The following is an 18,602-nucleotide window of genomic DNA, read 5'->3' as shown; positions in this document are numbered from 1 at the left end:
TATACACCCTTATTGGACATTTCGTTTACTGCGATTTGACAAATCATAAGGTTTGCGAGGACTACATGACTATCTGGGCCCCCAAAACAAAGAAATGCAAGGTGAAGGTTCACTTTGTTCTAAACAGATGACTTTACAGTCGGAATCAAGAAGCCCGGGGGGTACAGATTAGAAGTGTCCCAGTATAGCTGATAGATATCGCCGACATCTGTCTCCTTCAGACGAAACGAATCGCACAGGAGTCCATTCTCATTTTGCCACATGAGATACCTGCCGTAGAAAAGAAATTGATGTACGCTCGCATTGTCTGGTATATCGATATCGTTCCCCGTGAAACCCACAGGAAGCACCTGATTGGGGGTGGGACGGATGTAGAAGAAAGTGTCAGCGTCAAAGGTATAATCCTTGTTAGTGGCCGTGGCGATGATTCGGGAGTTTTTGAAGACGACTAATGGAGGATTAGCTGTTACCACGACTAGGATGAACAATGTCGATGGAAATGCTAATTAGAAAAAAAAAAAAAAAATAGAGCTTACATGTAACGTCGGTTGTTACAGATCCAGACACCCACTTGGAAGAGTCGCCGACATATGCGAGTCCTAAGCATCGGGTCAGATAAGGCATAACACCCATTTGGAATTTCATAGCTACCATCGGAATAGAAAACATCCAACCCCTCAGAGCCGACACCGTAGGCAAGAATGGAGAAGGATCCAGTTGGATAGCGCTTTTGTGGCCCCGACTGGGAGAGTGCCGCCATGGCTTGCAAGGCCAAAGTCATACTGGTCCACAGGATATTCAATCGCATTTTTGCCTGGAAGATAATTCTGGGGAGAGAAGTTTTCGAAGCGCTTGGGATACAGTTGAGCAGTTATATCCCATTGTCAGACAAAATAAGGTGACACGGTCAGACCCTGCATTTGACGGCTGACACTTGGCTTCACTGTGTCATATAATAGCCTAACCTTTATACATTCCTTGACAGGGTCATATCTGGTTACTGTCCATGGACCTCTTTCTCAACAAAGTCAAGGAAATTATTGCTTCGTTGGTCATGCTTGCTATCCACTGTTAGCTTCTTTTGCTTTGTTATAGGGTAACCTTTTCTATACATTTGTTGATTCTACAATGCCTTTTGGGCTTTCCAAGGTTGATTTGACTTGACATACATCATCCCTTTCAGCATGTAGAGGGTGGAAAACCGGTTCCGAAGATTGGTTGAAAACTCTTCTAGCTATCTATACTTTCCAATCGGATCATCACGACCTAACCTTTGCCGTTACATCGTATTGCCATCTTTGGAACTCCCCCAAACCCGGTCAAACTCTCTCCAACCCCCAGGCGGCGCGTCCCACATGGCCAACTCACGAATCACTGTCTCATAACATCCATCGCTGGGCATATTTCCCTGACAGACATTTCCTCCAACAGCGATGTTGATGAGAATTCTGAACTCGCTCATCTTCCTCGTCCCAGGCGGCTTCTCGGCCCTCATGATGGGTGTGCCATCAATCAACCAGACCAAGCGCCCCCTGCCCGTTGTCTCGTCCTCGTCCCAAATGAAATCATACCTCACCCCCGCCGGTGAGCTAATGTGGGGGATGGGGGTTTCGAGAACGCGATGCTTGTCCCAGTCCTGGCCGTTGAAATGGCCCCAATGCAGACAAGTGTGATTGACAGCATCGCCGTTCCACGCTTCCATTATGTCGACTTCGCCATCCTCGGGCCACTGGAAGGGGTCTTTAGGCAGCAGCCAAAAGGCAGGCCAGATACCTCGGGCGACCGGCGCGGTAATCCTGGCCGACAGACAGCCCCGTGGTCGACTGAGGGTTTGGTTACTCGATAGTCTGGCGCTGGTAAACTTCTGAGCAGGATCAGGATGTCCGTGGTTGATTAGAGCGCGCACGATCACCGCATCGCCCTGGGCTGAATGGAATGAGTTTTGCGGGCTGTCGACATAATTCTGCGACTCATTGTTGCCCCATCCATGCTGACCCTGTTGATGTTCAAAATTGGAAGACACTGGTATTTGAGGATGTAGGTTAGGCCGCCAGTAGATCTGGGGTTGCGAGTGCTGTTCCTGGTAAGCAGGCTTGCTAGAGGTTGGAATAGGTGGTGGGGGAGGCTTGTTGTATGACGGTATCGGAGGGGCGTGATGGCTAAATTCCTCCCAAGCCTTGTCCGCCTTATCAATAATGCCCTGAAGCGCTTGTCTGAATGGCATGTTGAGTACCTTATGGAAGGCAACAAGTAGCGAAGACGCGGGAAACAGTAAGCAAAGCTGACGTCAGATTGTGGATATTCCAAAAGGGTATAACATTGACAGAACATCTACTCCGTCCATGAGTGAATATGAAGCATCCGCCTAATCTGAATATCAAGTCCTTCTATATGATCATTAAGTCTCGGTATTACCGGCAGAAATAGTCTCCATGGTCAACCCTCCCAAATAGTTGCCTCAGGCACCAGTCATATGCAAACCCTACAAACCTCTCGGCCCGAAACTTTTGGCATCACAAAATTTCAAGGTAACTTCTAATATATGGCCTATCAAGTGTGCTCAAACCTGATGTTCTTCATCTCACACATCTTTCCTTCGACATAATCAATATTGTGATCAGCACGTGCCTCCGTGCTCCTACAATCTCCAAGTATGGCAGAAGCATGCCATCACCATCACCCCACAACAGAACTCTCCAAAGCAGAGCGCTTCAAAGCTACACATCTCGCCGCGCGCCATGGCAACTACCACCAATATTACGCCAAGTTCCGGGCGCCCACCGTTCCGGACGAGCGCCTTTCCATTCTCCCATCAGATATCCTCCGCAATGCTCGAGTCATAGACTTAGGCTGTAACGCGGGCAAACTGACCTATGAGGTGATAGCGCACTGCGGTGCAGCTGCCTCAGTCGGGGTCGATATTGACCCGTGGCTGGTTGAGCAGGCGAAGGCGGCGTACCCGGACGGGCCGTGCACCTTTGAGCACTTTGACTTCGTGGATGCGTCCGCCTACACGGGTACCGCGCTGGGCAAATTCGATGTTGTCCTGCTACTATCTGTGACTAAGTGGATACATCTTAACAACGGGGACTCCGGGATGTTAACGCTATTTGCGCACATCCAAAGCATACTGAATGAGGGGGGCTATCTCGTCGTGGAGCCTCAGCCTATGAGCAATTATGCGAGAGCTTCAAAAAAGAATAAAGAATTGAGAGAGATGTATAAGACGATCCAGATCAGGCCACCATTTGAGGACGAGTTGAAAGCGCAGGGATTTGAAAGGATATTGCAAGTCGAGAGGGACGAGGAAGGGTTTGCTAGGCCCGTACATGTTTGGAAAAAAAGTACCACAATATGATCATGAGAGAAGGCTTCAAATGAGTTGAGCGAATTAACCTACGGGACGACAAAGACTTTTTGGTAGGTAAGAAGGTGGTAGACAAAATAATTGAAGCGGTATATTTACTGGAGAAAGTGATGGGTGAAGCTTTGTTGACAGGACTTCCAAAGCAGCCTAGTCCTTAACCTTGCAGTGTCTTGTAGAGAGAGTTAGGAACCTCTCATAAGTTGATCCAACACACAATCCAATGGACTCGGTGGACTTCAACGAATAAACATGTTGCAGGAACCCGAAGCGTACTTCTTTGCCGTTATATACCAATTCTATTCTATATAGTAACCGCCCACAAGCTCAGCTTCTGCGGCGATCTAGTTCAATGGCAATCTCTCACCTACACCTCTGACAATGTATCTGCTGGGGTGTTCAGGGCCAGAGAAATGTCGTCCAAGCTACAAAAAGAGTTGGTGCAATATATGAAAAGTTAGCGGAGATATTCACGGCCAGTGCAGGGCGGTCCAGTACATCGTTGAGGTGGACCTCGAAAGTAAAGATGACACCAATATCCCTCTTTACAATAAGAGTCTGGGTTATAATTGTCAAGATGTAAAGGGTGTCCTGGGTCATAGATCGGGCTTGGAGATGGCGGGTGGCTTACAATGACAGTCTACCGACTACGTGCGAACGAAATGCTGCGATTTTGAGCTATTAGGGATGTAGTAACAACGCTAGCGACTAGCCTCAAATCTCTCCTGGAGACTGCAAATGATTAGTTCACCTACGTGAAGCCCGACCTCGGGCGTAGCTACCTATACATTCGGTAGATCCGACGATAAGCGTCAGTGCGCGGTCCGCGACCCGAGTGCATCATCCGCCAGCCGACGTAGACATCATAGACATCATCGACACCAGATTTTATAGATAGAGCAGAGAAATTGCTATATATCTACCTGAACCAGATCCTTGTACTTTGATTCAATCTTATAAACTCCAAGTTTCATTCTATCTACTCCGTACATTATGTCAGGTTGGAGGAGTCTCAATGTAGGCGTTATCGGCGGGGGTATTGGTGGCATGTCCACTGCAGTTGCTTTGCGTCGTGCAGGACATACTGTGACCATTTATGAAAAGTCGGACTTTGCGGGCGAAGTTGGCGCATCGGTTTCGTGCGCTGCCAATGGAACCCGCTGGTTGCACGAGTGGAATGTGGATGTTGCCAAGGGTGACCCTGTGATTTTGAAGAAGCTTATCAATCGCGACTGGAAGACAGGGGAGCCCGTCAGTGTGTACGACCTCGATGATTATGAGAAGCGCTGGGGGTATGCATACAACATGTTCCATCGCCAGTACATGCATGCCATGCTAAAGGATTCGGCGTTGGGCGAGGGTGAAGGAGCACCAGCAATTCTCAAAGTGAACTACCGTGTAAGTCTATCGGGGAGGGAAGGGGCGACTGAAATTGCGCATATGCTAACGCTGATTGGGATCCAGTGTCGCGATATAGATCTGAAGACGAGTACAATCGTTTTCGAAAACGGCGAGGTTGTGACCCACGACCTAATTGTCGGTGCAGATGGAATCGGATCAGCCGTGCGAGGGATTCTCGGTATCACACCCGAAAAGCGACCCTCCGACCAGAGTTGCTTGCACACCAACGTCAACACTGAGGATGCCATCAGACTGGGCCTGGTCAACTACTCTGACAATAGCGCACTAGAGTACTGGGGTGGCCAGGAAGGCAAATGGGACAAGATTGTTCTGTCCCCCTGTAATGGCGGCAAGCTTCTATCCTATTATTGCTTCTTTCCGCGGGACCAAGGTGACTATTCAACACAGGCATGGAGTGTCGAAGACCGCCCTGTTGAGGAACTCCTTACCCCATACCCCGAGCTGGACCGACAAGTGTTCAATCATCTAATGATTGGGACCGAGATCAAGCCATGGCGTCTTTGGGTTCATGATCCATATCAGTATATCCAACGGGGTAGCACCTGTCTCTTGGGAGATGCTGCACACCCGATGATGCCCCATCAAAGCCAAGGAGCCTGCATGGCTATTGAAGATGCGGCAGCACTTGGCCTCCTGTTTGATAAGCGTTATTTTTTAGGGGATATCGCCCAAGCCCTCGCTGTTTACGAGGAGGTACGTCTTCCTCGCGTCACAAAGGTGCAAGCAGCAGCCGCCAAGGCGGCTTATAACATCAACGAGCGGATTGGTGAGTGTAGTTGTGCTTCAATGTTCTGCAGTATGTTGGTTTTTGACCAGTACATAGGTTTCTCCGTCAACAAAGATATCCCAACCTATAAAGTCGAAGACACGAAGAAGGTTTTGACTATAGAGGAGATGAATGCGTGAGTCTCACTGACTTTGGTGGTCCACCAATACTGACAACGACTAGTTACGATATGTACAGAGATATTGAAGAGAAGCTTGCCAACAAGCGCGGGGCAACTTATACCGACAAGTTCCTGTGCGGACTTCCCATCGGACTGAAGTTGCCGAACGGGATTACGATTGGCGAACTTGGTGTATGATACAAAGGGGATGGTTTTGTTTCTTGGAAACAAGGAATAAGTCATTGGCCATATCTTTTATCATTTGGCTTGGCTTGTGCTGATCGGGATGTTTGTAATTGAAACCATGAATACATAGTACATACCTAGTTCGATTGCCTCATTCGTGTTTCTAGATGGTTAAAAATACAACATATACCCACAAAATCCCGCCGAGAATCCCGAGCTTAGCCGGGTGTCGATTGTTGTAGTCACCGAGCCTCTCGGGGGGAGATGTACCGAGCGGCACATAATGACCCGTGATGATGGCCGACAGGGGAAGAGCACCTTACCGGGATAAGCTGAGCTGGAAAATGATGAAGCAATGGATTTATCGGTAATTTCAGCTTGTATCATGACATGAGCCACGCTAAATATCTATTGTTCTAGATTCTGAACACACATCTACCCTGATTCTCTGAACTGACCATGTAGACCACGTAAGTAGAATAATGTTGTGCTATAAGTATCGGAAGCGCAATTGATAAGAAGCCCAGTCTTCCAATTTGGTTTATGTACAAAACGAAAAATTCCAATCATGTATCATCATCTCATTGGCTTCAATGGCTTCAATCACTGAACTGATTTATTGTTTTTTTTTTTTTTTCTTTTCATTATTAATTTAGAATAGAGCATCACCCAGGCGGTAGTGCACAGTCTTGACCTGGGTGTAGTTCTCAAGAGCGTAGGAACCGAGCTCACGGCCAAGGCCGGACTCCTTGAAGCCACCGAAGGGCGCCTGGTAGGAGATCAAGTTGTAGCTGTTGATCCAGACGGTACTGCAATAGAGTTAGCTTTGTTACAACAGATATTGATCAAAATAAGACATACCCAGCCTTGAGAGCGTTGGAAACACGGATGGCAGTGTTGACGTTCTTGGTGTGCACGGCAGCAGCGAGACCTGCATATAGTTAGAATGACCATTGAAAATTTCACGATGGATGTAAACAATGCATACCGTAGCTGGTGCTGTTGCCAATGCGGATAGCATCGGCCTCATCCTTGAACTTGGTGACGGCGATAACGGGACCGAAGATCTCCTCCTGGGCGATCTTCATATCGGGGGTGACGTCGGTGAAAACGGTAGGCTGGATGAAGTATCCCTCGGTACCGTGGCGCTCACCACCTAGGGCAACAGTGGCACCCTCGTTCTTGCCGTGGTTGATGTACTCCATGATGCGGTCAAACTGGAGCTGTGAAACCTGGGGGCCCTGGAAGGTGTCACCCTCGAAGGGGTTGCCGAGCTTGTTCTGGGCGGCACGCTCCTTGAAGCGAGCGACGAACTTGTCGTGGATGCTCTCCTGAACCAGCAGTCGAGAACCGGCGCAGCAGCACTGGCCGTGGTTGAAGAAGATACCAAAGTTAGCCCAGGAGATGGCGTTATCAATATCGGCATCCTCGAAGACGATGTTGGGGGACTTGCCACCCAGCTCAAGAGTGACCTTCTTCAGGTTGGACTTGGCAGCGGCCTGCAGGATCATACGGCCGACAAGAGTGGAACCAGTGAAGGCGACCTTGTCAATGTCCATGTGGCTAGAGATAGCGGCACCGGCAACACGACCGAAACCGGAGATGACGTTGATGACACCGGGGGGAAGCCAGCCTCAACAATAAGCTTAGAGGCGTACAGACCGGACAGAGGGGTCTGCTCAGCGGTCTTGATAATCACAGTGTTACCGGCAGCGATAGCGGGACCAATCTTCCAAGCCCACATAAGGATCGGGAAGTTCCAAGGAATGATCTGGCCACAGACACCAACGGGCTCGTGGCGGGTGTAGGAGAGGGTCTCGGAGTTGGTGTCAATGGTCTGACCGGTGATCTTATCGGCCCAACCACCGTAGTAGCGTAGGCAGCCAGCGGCATTGGCGATATCAACCTTGGCCATAGTGACGGCCTTACCGTTATCGAGGGCCTCAATGGAAGCCAGGGTCTCCATCTCACGCTCGAAGAGGTCGGCCAGCTTGGTAAGCATACGGCCACGGTCCGAGGGGGTCACCTTTTTCCATGAACCCTCGAAGGCCTCACGGGCGGCCTTGACAGCGATGTCGACATCCTTCTCGGAAGCCTCGTAGACGGAAGTGATGACCTGCTCGTTGCTGGGGTTTAGGGTCTCGAAGGTTTTGCCGTCAACACCCTTGACGAACTCGTTATTGATGAACCTAGGGGCAATTAGCGATTGAGACGGATATAGACACGGTTACACCTACAAGCCAAGGGGCTGTTCATAAGTGACATTGGGAGTCTTAATGGTAGTAGAGAGAGACATTGTTCGGGTATAAGATAGATGCAAGGAAGAGAATTGGAGAAGACAGGGGGTGTTCTTATATATTCCTAAGAGAGAAGGGTCCACGATTGATTTTCGTTTTCTGGTTGATAGGTGATGCGGGGTTAAACGACCGTACCGTACCGTATTGTATTGTTACATTCAACTTATTGTACCTGATGTAGTATCAGCACTGTGAAAATTACAAAATTACAAAATTACATGTATTTTCGGTTTGACAACGGCCTTGTAACGGGTGGCGTGTGCCCCTCTCGGGGTAAGGCCGAGGTAAGATTCTTATATTCCGGCAGGACGTTGGTACATGTACCTTGGGATGTTCAAGTACTACATACACTACATAGATATATAATCACACATAGATATATAATCACATATATATACAGTTGATACCGAGGTTTATACCTTGTATGTTTCTGCAGACTCATTTCGGCCCAAAGGGAAAAAAAAAAGAGGGGCAGTGGGCGAGGAAAGATGTGAACGCGGGCTATTATCTCCCCGATGCGGTCACTTTCCAATGTTCGGTGGGGTAGCTTACAATGAACAACAAAGCCCCTAGGGCCTGGAGCTTCCCTTTTCTTGGAAAACTAAAGGGATTGAGTATCATAGCATCACATGACCTGGGACAATATAGCAGAGAAAGAAAGGCTATAGCTTTCCGCGGTTCAAGAATCGTACTGGAAGATCAACATGCCGCGCCCGCAGATATTCCGCCACATTTTTACCTAGGAAATCGACCGTGGTCGTCACACCGACACCTCGATCCAGTAGGTTGCGAAATAGGAAATGAACTGCATGAAGGCTGGGCAACTCGAACCGCTCAATTGCTAACTGACGGTTCTCGCCACTCTCTCCCAACAGCTCTTGCGCCTTGTCAACAGATAGCAACGCACGCAGCCATTGGTATTCGTCACGGTGACGCACCCAGAAGCCGCAGTTAGCGTCGGCACCCTTGTCCCCGGAGCGGGCATGAACGATCCAGCCTAATGGGCCATGAGTCGTCGGCCCAAACGACCGAACTAGGTCGACGGGTCCGTCAGTGTGGGTGATAGGTTGCGAGGGTTGGCGTGATGGATACGTCCTGGTGTTGGTCGGAGGAGGGATATCGAGGATCTGTCTTGATGCCGTCGGCTTCCAAGGCAGGTGGACGCGATGCTGGACTGCAGATTGGGGTAACAAGCTGACATAGTACTCAAAAATGGCACGCGGGAATCCTTGGCGCAGATCCAAGTGAAAAGTGGCGCCAGGATACCCCTGCATGATGTTATCGGTGATGGGTTTGAGGAACCGTGCGGGTGCAAGTTCTTCTGCATGCCGAGCCTGTACAACGATGCGAAGCGGCACAGTAGCGCGGTTCTGGTTGCCTGGATCAGAGAGGGAAGAGCCCAATAAATCGAAATTCAGCGATGTATATCTGTCCGAATAGGGTGACAACAATTGGCGAATCTGCCCCTCCAGCATGCGAGCTTTGGCTTCGATATCCAGACCGGCCAAGAACCACCATACCTCTGCCTGGTACCCACCTCGTGCAGTGATACCAACCTTGGTGGTGGGAGGAGGAGGACCGGATCGAACTCCATGAACAGCGACACGATTGACGCCGCATTGCGAGAAGTGTATACCATCGAGGACCGCCGTGACATCGGAGTTGTAGTACCAAGGCCCTTGTATCTCATAGAGCAGCTGTGATGTGCAAGTATCGACAGTTACCGCGCCACCCGTGGTATGGGCCTGCTTGGTGATCACAACGTCGCCTTCGGCAGATATCTCGGCGATGGGGTATCCGATCTTGGACCAGCCATCTCCACCTGCGTGCTCTAGGGCTTTGAAGCCCGTGAAGTTGCCACCGCAGACGTAGTTGCTGCACTCGATCAAATGGCCTGCCACAAACGCATTTGCTAGCTTGTCAAGCTCATCGCGCCGCCAGCCATGGTACCAGTAAGCAGCTCCGATGACAGGTGAAGCATCTGAGACCCGCCCACACAATACAATGTCCGCACCATCTGCGAGTGCAGCTGCGATACCGAGACCACCGAGATAGCACTGGGCATAAATGGGCTCAAATGACCAATCTGCTAATCGCTCGCCTGTGTAAACGTTGCGAAATTCAGACCCAGAAGCCAATCCCTTCTGGACGATAGATAGCACCTCATCCCCGGAAACCCATGCAATCTGGGTTTCCCAAGTCAGCAATTGCTTTCCAGTTTTGGGCAAGGCGCTGACCGACCTTTAAGTCCAGCTTCTTTGCTTCAACCATGTGCATCACCACCTCATATAGGCCCTTTGTGTCAGTCACTCCAGCATTGACCGCAAGTTTAATTCCATGCTTGGCCAAATCCTCCAGAGCCGGCTCCAGTGCTTCTAGGAAGGAAAGCTCATAGGCTGGGGCTGTTGCTTCCTGGGAGATCGCCTGGTCTACACGCCGACCCGCAGCGGTGGCCATGTTAAACTCACTCATGAAGTCAGCAATAATGACATCAATAGGATCGGTCGGATGGTGACGCGCAAAATCAGCAATAGCATGACGCCGATCTGAGGCAGAGCCCGAGGCACCTGAAGAGGTCAGTTAGAGTACATCATGGATACAACTAAACTAACCTGCAATGCGAATGGGTCGGCCCTTGTATGTCATTGTGTTTGAAATATTGTCTCTCTTGTTCTTGTACACAGAGGCAATATATCAGGAGAGGATCGGGCCTATGTTTTCTGCCTTCACATTTGCGTTGCACGGCCGAGGTGGTTGTGTCCCTCGGCTGAGAATGCGGGGTTAGTAGAACAACAGACATCGTATCTTTGGTCTCTCTGACGAAGTATCACATTTATCACTGGAAAGGGATGCTTCCAAGGTGGTTTGAGTATTGGGCTTATTCAGTCCCTTTTTGAGTGGCCAAGGGAACTAAATGTCCTGCGATATAAGCTAAATACCGTATCCAGACTAGCGTATTTTGCATACTTCATCTCGAAAGCTCACAGCTCCCAGTACTGCCCCCTTGTTGCTTGATTGTTATGTATTATATTTGATTTTTGAGAATCATATCTGGAAGATACCATTGAAGAATTTAAGGCAACGCTGATTGTAACGCCCAAGTGGTTTTCAATAACTCCTTACATGCATGAAGGCATAAACATCCATAGATGTTCGTTTCGGTGCAAATCGCAGATTACCTACGACGCCTCGAGGTGGTTGGCATTTCTTCAAAGGCGTCATCGTCATCGTCGTCATCATCAATACCATCGCTGATGACACTCAGATTACGGGTGGAGCGGCTAGGTCGTGATGACTGAGGCGCGCTGGCCTGTGAAGCGGGAAAGTTGAGCGTAGACTGAGCTGGTTTACCACGCGCAGGGGCTCGCCGAGAAACAGGACCACTAACAGTTACCGATGATGGAGCTGGTGAGGCAGCAGCACGTCCACCGCGGCGCTGAGTCGTCGCTGTTGTAGGCGCAACTGTCCGTGGCTTCACGGTGGTGTTAGAGCGAGGCTGCTTGACGAATAGTGCCTGCGAGTCGTCGTCGTCGTCATCGGAAATGACATTGGCTATAACGTCGTCGTCGTCATCATCATCTAGTATAATCACGTCTGACTCTTCGTCTGAGACTGCTTGCTTTTTGCGGCCCTTCGTAGTCTTGTTTTCTGGGGTAGTTTTGGCCTTGGTGGTTCGCGCACTAGCCGCACTAGCCGCACCTCGACCACGACCCCTGCCACGACCCCGAGTCGAGGCTGTGGCACGACTACGAGCGGGCACTGTCCCATCCTCTGCAGCTTCTTCCTCTGCCGGATCTCCACCTTCATTATCTGAATGAATGAGTGCACCAGGCTGATCTTCCCACACGCCATCAAATTCGGAATCCCAACCATCTGGCTTAGGCTTAAAACGCTTCTTTCCGCGAGTTCGCTTTTTTACGCCCTTTGAAAACATGTTTTCCATTTGACCACGATATTTCTCCATCGCAGTGACTAACGAGCTTTGTTCTCTCTCCTCGTCATCCATCTCGTCATCGTCACGGTCCAAGGACAGCAAGTGCTTGACCTGACTCTCGAGGGACTCATTGACAAACATTTCCATTGCATGTTTGTCATCTTTGTCAATAAATTGAGCAACGGCATCTCCGAAAGAATTCTGTGGCAGAATGCTTAGGGACTGTGATGAGAGGAACTCGCGCACCAGCTGTTCGACCTTGACAGTGTCAAGGGCCGATAGATGAGAGATAGTAGCTTCATCAACGGATTTATCATCCTTGCGCGAAGTAGAAGCGGTTTTTTTCTTCCGGTAAAATTGCACCACATCGTTTACATTAGCAACCTTACCAATGAAGCGGTTGGAGAATCGCTGCGGGTTTTCACAATCGTAGCTACCTCCTTCCGGTGTGGAAGTCTCCACACGGAGACGAACAAGAGGAAGCGGAGCTTCCGGTGCTTCATCATCGTCTTCATCACTGCGGTTGCCTTGCATCTCTAGCCATTCTGCATTGGCTTCTTCAATCAGTTCTTCGACAATGGACATGAGAAACCGAGTCACTTCTGTGCGGTTGTTTTCTTTGCGTGCAAGCTTCTGGGCTCCTTTTTCTTCGGATAATACAATTTCCCGCATCACAAATGGTCGCACCGTCTTCAACCGGATAGGTTCATTCTTGAATTCACGGCCTGTTACACTCAAAATCGAGACCTGTTTGGGAACAGCCTCCCCAGGCACCAAAGACGTTGCGACAGACGATCCTGGTTGCATAACATGAAACTTGGTCTCTGGATTGAGCTTAGGATCTATCAGGCATTCATGTTCATGGCCCCAGACGACCAAGTCGAGAAACTCGGGAAGAAAGTTTTCTGGCAAGTAACTGGTCTCTGTGTGAGCATGATGGTTCTGATGCACAGACATCAGGTTGAACCAGTCACTCTTTTGGACAGACGGCTGGAAGAATTTGACCTTGCCATCACGGAAGGTGCGGAACAGTCGCTCGTCCCGAACGTTGCTCATTCCATACAGCGCAAGCTTTGTCCGGCCTTTCTGCAGCAAGACAGGTTTGATTTGAATGTTGTCTGACTCCGGAGTTCGACCATAGTAGTTGAGAAGACCCGACACTTGCAGTAGATCTAGTGCGGCCAAGTGACCCTCTCCCGAGGGATCGTCGTGATTCCCGTGGATCGAAAAGATAGGAATCGCCACGTTTATATCCAGGTCCTCATAGTTAACATGATTGAACGCCCCCTGAAAGTTCTCACTTGCATCGCTGAGCATCTCCAGCTCACAGGGCTTGTCCCCGAAACAGTTCATGCGAATCGACCGCATGACCTGGTACATAGACTTCCGTGATGGTTTATTTTCGTGGAACAAATCTCCCGCCAGGAGAACCATATCGACATCCCGTTCCTTGGCCAGGCACATTATTTCGTGGAAGCTCTTCCAGCTGTCATCCCCACGAATGGGATCTCGCTCATTGTACCCGACATGGTTATCAGTGGAGATGAGGATACGAATGGTCTCTGCATCTATAGAAATATCGGTAAGCTGCATAATGATTTGGTATCGAAGGTGTCTTACTGCTTGCTCCAGGCATCTTGGTCGACCACACTCACGTGTCTTATCCAGCACTGTTGTTGTGTTGTTCATGCAAGTTATCTGGGTCTAATCAGACACCGGGTAGAAATGACCTGGTAAATGCCGTGTATCAACGAGCTATTCCAGGAGAATCACACTACTTTTGCAATCGACCTTGAAAGTACTGAGAGATAGTTGGTGATAGGCTTCTGTCGCGCTGTCACGTGTTGGACGCGTTCCGGATAGCGGCCATTCAGTATGTATTGAAGAGAGTACGGAGTAGAAAAAGATGATTCAAAGGGAGAGATGATAAATGCTTGAATGGGACAGTTTTCTAACAAAAGACAATGTATATCTTATTTTTCCTTGAATATATAAATCATGCTCTGGCGCATGGGTTTTACTGCATTCTCATCCTTCTACTTGTAAAACCGAGAGATACATCGGAGACCTATCAAATCATGGAAAAATGCACTTCAAAAGATATCGTATCGCTGACTTTAATTAAAACGTTCAAAATAGGAGCACAAGTCTACTTTGTATACCGAGTGCACAGCCCGTGATATCCAAGTCGCATTTCAATGTGCGGGATGGCCACTTTGCCTCCCCGGTATCTTTTTGCTCTCCCATTTCTTTCACTCTTCAACATCGCTTCGCTTTTCTTATAAATTTTTTTTCTTCTTTTATTGACTCGACTGACCCAGGCTTTCTTGCTGGCTCAGTCGCTATCATCTCATCTTTTCGTCAAGACCTTTTTATGCAACCAGAGCCTACTGTCGTGTCTCATCATACGCCCCCCGTTGACTCATACCCAGTCACAATCAGTCGTACCCAGCATGGACGTGACCTCGACGACGCTCAAGTCTCTGATAACCTCGAGGGCGAGGAGATCAGAGACTCTGCAGACGTCCCGAGTATGTCGACGCAAAGTGAATTCGACGCGTCCTTGAACGAGGCCGACGGTCGCTCTTCCCCGCCCTCAGTCCACCGAGTGAGCCAGAATGAGAATGCTCGCGCTCCCCCCAGACAAGAAGCAAATGCTGGATCATGCCTAGTGGCTTCTATTCGACAGTCGAAGGCGTCTTTGGAGACATTTCCGAACGGTAGGTGGCCTACAACCTCGCCGCGCAACGATCCCTAATCATGATTTGCAGAGGTTCTCACTCACATCCTATCGCATCTACCCCCACAAGCCTTATCCGCCGTATCATTGGTGTCCCGTCGGTTTCATGCGCTGGTGACCACTCCTCATGCTTGGAGAATCGCATTTTCGCGATTCTTCCCCGGGCCTCATGCCGTTGAGGATGGTCGGCGTACCAATCTCGATGCGGCAGACCTACAGTCGGACAGGCGATTCTTCTCCCGGCTGACCGCACTAGCCTCGTGGCGCAGCGAATACATCTTGCGCACTCGCTTGATGCAATCTTTATCCCGGGGCAAACCAGCGAAATTCGACCCGCCCAAGAAGCATGGAAGTGTACGTGCAGCGAGTGCTCGCCATGGCAGCGCCATAGCTACGTATACTTCACAGCTCCTCTTCCCGGTTAGTCACATACATGCCTCTTTCAGGCCCGACAAGAACCCTCTCTTCATCCACGGAGCCGCAGAGCAAGGGATTGCGTCTGCCAGTGACCCATCGACCGTAAAGGCTGGCACCTGGGGTGTCTCCGACCACCAAATGTTCCGCCACTTTGCCGATATGTTTCCTGGTGAAGCGCAATACGGCCTCGGATCGGGTGATATGGTCGGTGTCCCCAATTTAATGGACGTAAGTCAGCCATATGGTATGATATATGGCGAAGGCTGTCCCCAGGGACGCAGTTACTTCATCTCCACGACAGAACAGCGTGGTCGTTTCTTAGGCGCTTCAGATCTGGGTTCTCACCCCACACTCGGCATCCCCGCCGTGAACATGATCACACATGCTGTCTGTTCGGTGTGGATTGCCAAATCCTCTCATATTCTCAAGATGACCCAGGGGCTGGTGGGAATGTTGTCAGGATCGTCTTCGGGCGTGTTGACAGCATATTCTATCGGCCCTCATCCTACTTATGAAAGGCGATACGAGCAAGGACAAGTGACTGCTAGGTGGGTCCTGTGTCCTGGTGTTCCTATTATTGGAATTGCCGTGGACGATCAATATTCACCCAAGCGTCATTCAGGAAAGCGAATTTGGGCTGTTGCTCTCAACGCGCTAGGAGAAATCTTCTACCTCACTGATCTTCCTCGGGCACCTGATATCCCTCTCACGGCCAAACTAAACACCGAGCAACTTGACGAGGTGGCTTGGAAAACCGGTAGGAGTGTGCATTGGGAAATGGTCGAAAAGAGTAGACGGGTGGCACGCCCAGACCCATTCAATCGTGAACTGGTTGATGGCAGCTACAGTCCGCGATCGTCGTCAGATTCCATGGAACTCAATGAGCACCAGATTGCTGCAGAAACGAAGGAGGTTGAAAAATTCATATCCTTCAAGCCCAAATACTTCCGCAAAGTATGTGAAAGCTGGGACATGAAGCGCGATCTGAAGGTGGACTTTGCTGGCGATGACGGATTCGGGGCAGGCGAGTCGGTCATGATCATCACTCGGGGCTCGGGCGAGGACGCAAAGCCATCGATCCGGCGGTTCATGCGCACTGCTTCTCGGTTAGATTTTAGCTCCGCCACGCCAGCCACGCCAGAGCCCATATTTGATACCGAAACTCCACCATCACTCTTCGGCGGCCCGGTGAATGTTCCAAGTCCGACCGTTACCAGCATTCTTCCTCCTTCTCGATCCTCCGGACAGGTGGTCCTACCCTCGACCCAATTCAGATGGCGTCTATCGGATTTTGTTTTTGGTGATCGAAAATCTGCAGAGGTGACCACTAGTGCGTTGGATGCTTCCACTTTCGCGACTCTCACGGCCGAGGAGGATCCTCTTTTGGCTATGCCTGGGGGCTCTACTTCGTCTGCAACATCTTCCCCAATGTTACCACATCTGACTCACCCGCGGTCAGGCCTGGAAGTTCCTGGGCAACGTGCTCGATACTTAAGTGTTGGAACTCGCACGGGGATGGTATTTGTCTGGGATATCCGAGCCCCAGGGGCCAAGTCTACAGAGATCATCAATTCCATCTCCCCACTGCGCACCATTCAAACAGATTCTCCCCAAGTATCTTCCTTGGCCATCACGTCGTTGTACCTTGTTCATGGCGGTAATGATGGTCTTGTGCAAGCCTGGGATCCGCTAGCGTCATCTACCAAGCCGATCCGGACGATCAACTCGCGTTTCTCGACCCGAGCCCGTCGTCGGCTTGTGCAGGCTGAGGCCTCTATTCTAGGTGTTGGAAACAATTACTATGCCACAGGCGCCATCTGCCTTGATTCAGACTCAACCGTCCTGCGAGGAATGGTATCACTTGGAACCCACTTGCGATACTGGTCTTACAGTTCTTCCGAGGCTGATCAGTACAAAACCAGCAAGCGCCGCCTTCGTCACTTAATGCGTGGCAGCAACGGAGCTGTTGAAGGCCAACGCTTCAACAACAGTGGTCGAGGTGCAATCGAGGACTTCATTGAAGACGAACGCCTGGATATGGAGCGTCAGAGAATTGCCGATGAAAAAGAACGAGCACATTTGAGTGCACGTTTCGGAATTGATCTTCTTGGTCCAGATATCGATGAGGAACAGCTTTTGGCGTATGCCCAACTCCTAAGCGAAGAGGCCTGCTCTAGCGATGCGGCAAAACCTAAGAACACCATCGCTATCTCCAGCTCGGCTACAAGCGCTTCATTCGACACTGTTGGTCCTTGTTCACTCGGTCCCGGCGAAGTATCGTCCTCTTCATCTCCCTACCAAAATTCCGCAGACGATAATGATGACGATGAACTTGCCGAGGCAATTCGCCTTAGCCTGCTTGACGAGCAATGTGCTGCTCTTCCATTTGACCAAGCTTCGTCTATCCCTATCAAGTGGGCCAAGGGAGTCTACCCCCCACAGCCGCCATCGCCTGCGGCAGAGGAGGCTGAGAGCAGTAGACAGCAGGAGATGGATGATCTGGAGTTTGCGATTCAACTCAGTTTGGCTGAGGGCAAGAGTCGCGAGGATGGTGAAGAGGCTTGGGAGGAATTCCCATCTCTCGCGGGGCCAATACCTGCCTCGCCGTCAGGCAAGGGCAAGGGGAAAGCGAGGGCCATCTAGGGTCAATGAGTTTTTCGTTTTGCATTTTCAGTTTGCATGTCATTTTCCAGAGAATCTGGGCTTAATATTCTCAAGTGTTTGCATTCGAATTGAACCCTTCTTTAATCAAGTACCATGAGAGTAAGCAACAATATTGACCAAAGGGAGCCGGGGGAAAAATAGGAGAATGAAGAGGGTAGCTCATCTTTTCACACTGCTCAATCTGCTCGGCTTTTTCAGCCTGGAGGGAGAGGATGTGTCAATTTGATCACCTTCAGGGCTTTAGAAACCGAAGTCAGCTATGTCTAAGCTGTGCCGCCTATTGTTTTGCCAGAGATCACGCACTGACACGCGAACAACTAGCATCATTGAGAACAGTAACCTCACTTGATGCACTACAGCTAGCAGATCTGATTCGTGCTGCGCAAAACATCCGCTTGTCCATGTGTTTGAGCGATTTCCAACTTTGAACTAATGCTAGCCACCTGGACAGACGAATTGAGACAAAAGGTGATGTCAATATAGTTGACCTTGCTGTGCAGAAGTAGCTTCGGGGTGGGATTATCTCTATCAGTGAGATTCCTAAGAGTGTCTCCAGCAAGATCCTGGAGCGGCTCTCAAGGACTGGGGCCGAAGGCGTGGATCAAGGGAAGGCTATTGACAATATAGTGCAGTGGAAAGAAATAAGAATGCCAGTGACAAATAAAGTAGCAGAAAGTAGAATCCTTTCTTA

General features: G+C 50.0%; 8 protein-coding genes across 8 annotated transcripts; 3 read left to right on the top strand and 5 right to left on the bottom strand.

Moving 5' to 3' along the window:
- Positions 1 to 119: 119 nt before the first annotated feature.
- Positions 120 to 808, bottom strand: N7500_001362 (uncharacterized protein; the record flags this gene model as incomplete). Its single annotated transcript, XM_056672508.1, has 3 exons — positions 120 to 448; positions 537 to 599; positions 652 to 808. 3 exons carry the CDS (start codon positions 806 to 808, stop codon positions 120 to 122), a joined length of 549 nt encoding a protein of 182 aa, XP_056538081.1.
- A 471-nt stretch (positions 809 to 1,279) lies between these two features.
- On the bottom strand, positions 1,280 to 2,224 carry N7500_001361 (glycoside hydrolase family 16 protein; the record flags this gene model as incomplete). Its single annotated transcript, XM_056672507.1, has 1 exon — positions 1,280 to 2,224. One exon carries the CDS (start codon positions 2,222 to 2,224, stop codon positions 1,280 to 1,282), a length of 945 nt encoding a protein of 314 aa, XP_056538080.1.
- A 429-nt stretch (positions 2,225 to 2,653) lies between these two features.
- N7500_001360 (class I SAM-dependent methyltransferase) lies at positions 2,654 to 3,358 on the top strand (the record flags this gene model as incomplete). The annotated part of the gene is made up of 1 exon (XM_056672506.1): positions 2,654 to 3,358. One exon carries the CDS (start codon positions 2,654 to 2,656, stop codon positions 3,356 to 3,358), a length of 705 nt encoding a protein of 234 aa, XP_056538079.1.
- A 999-nt stretch (positions 3,359 to 4,357) lies between these two features.
- Positions 4,358 to 5,871, top strand: N7500_001359 (uncharacterized protein; the record flags this gene model as incomplete). The annotated part of the gene is made up of 4 exons (XM_056672505.1): positions 4,358 to 4,762; positions 4,829 to 5,552; positions 5,610 to 5,688; positions 5,736 to 5,871. The coding sequence occupies 4 exons, from the start codon at positions 4,358 to 4,360 to the stop codon at positions 5,869 to 5,871; spliced, it is 1,344 nt and encodes a 447-aa protein (XP_056538078.1).
- Positions 5,872 to 6,511: 640 nt separating this feature from the next.
- On the bottom strand, positions 6,512 to 8,155 carry N7500_001358 (aldehyde dehydrogenase family protein; the record flags this gene model as incomplete). Its single annotated transcript, XM_056672504.1, has 5 exons — positions 6,512 to 6,668; positions 6,721 to 6,790; positions 6,848 to 7,492; positions 7,567 to 8,048; positions 8,097 to 8,155. 5 exons carry the CDS (start codon positions 8,153 to 8,155, stop codon positions 6,512 to 6,514), a joined length of 1,413 nt encoding a protein of 470 aa, XP_056538077.1.
- Positions 8,156 to 8,818: 663 nt separating this feature from the next.
- N7500_001357 (acyclic terpene utilization AtuA family protein) lies at positions 8,819 to 10,802 on the bottom strand (the record flags this gene model as incomplete). The annotated part of the gene is made up of 3 exons (XM_056672503.1): positions 8,819 to 10,342; positions 10,398 to 10,723; positions 10,769 to 10,802. The coding sequence occupies 3 exons, from the start codon at positions 10,800 to 10,802 to the stop codon at positions 8,819 to 8,821; spliced, it is 1,884 nt and encodes a 627-aa protein (XP_056538076.1).
- Positions 10,803 to 11,331: 529 nt separating this feature from the next.
- N7500_001356 (MRX complex nuclease subunit) lies at positions 11,332 to 13,726 on the bottom strand (the record flags this gene model as incomplete). The annotated part of the gene is made up of 2 exons (XM_056672502.1): positions 11,332 to 13,658; positions 13,711 to 13,726. The coding sequence occupies 2 exons, from the start codon at positions 13,724 to 13,726 to the stop codon at positions 11,332 to 11,334; spliced, it is 2,343 nt and encodes a 780-aa protein (XP_056538075.1).
- A 738-nt stretch (positions 13,727 to 14,464) lies between these two features.
- Positions 14,465 to 17,890, top strand: N7500_001355 (F-box and WD domain protein; the record flags this gene model as incomplete). Its single annotated transcript, XM_056672501.1, has 2 exons — positions 14,465 to 14,810; positions 14,862 to 17,890. 2 exons carry the CDS (start codon positions 14,465 to 14,467, stop codon positions 17,888 to 17,890), a joined length of 3,375 nt encoding a protein of 1,124 aa, XP_056538074.1.
- Positions 17,891 to 18,602: the final 712 nt, after the last annotated feature.

The sequence above is a fragment of the Penicillium coprophilum genome (assembly GCF_028826855.1).
Source record: "Penicillium coprophilum strain IBT 35676 chromosome Unknown utg000001l_segment0_segment0, whole genome shotgun sequence".
Classification (NCBI taxonomy): Eukaryota; Fungi; Ascomycota; class Eurotiomycetes; order Eurotiales; family Aspergillaceae; genus Penicillium; species Penicillium coprophilum.
The sequence above is the reverse complement of the archived record's forward strand: the minus strand, read 5'-3'. Positions and strand labels throughout refer to the sequence as shown.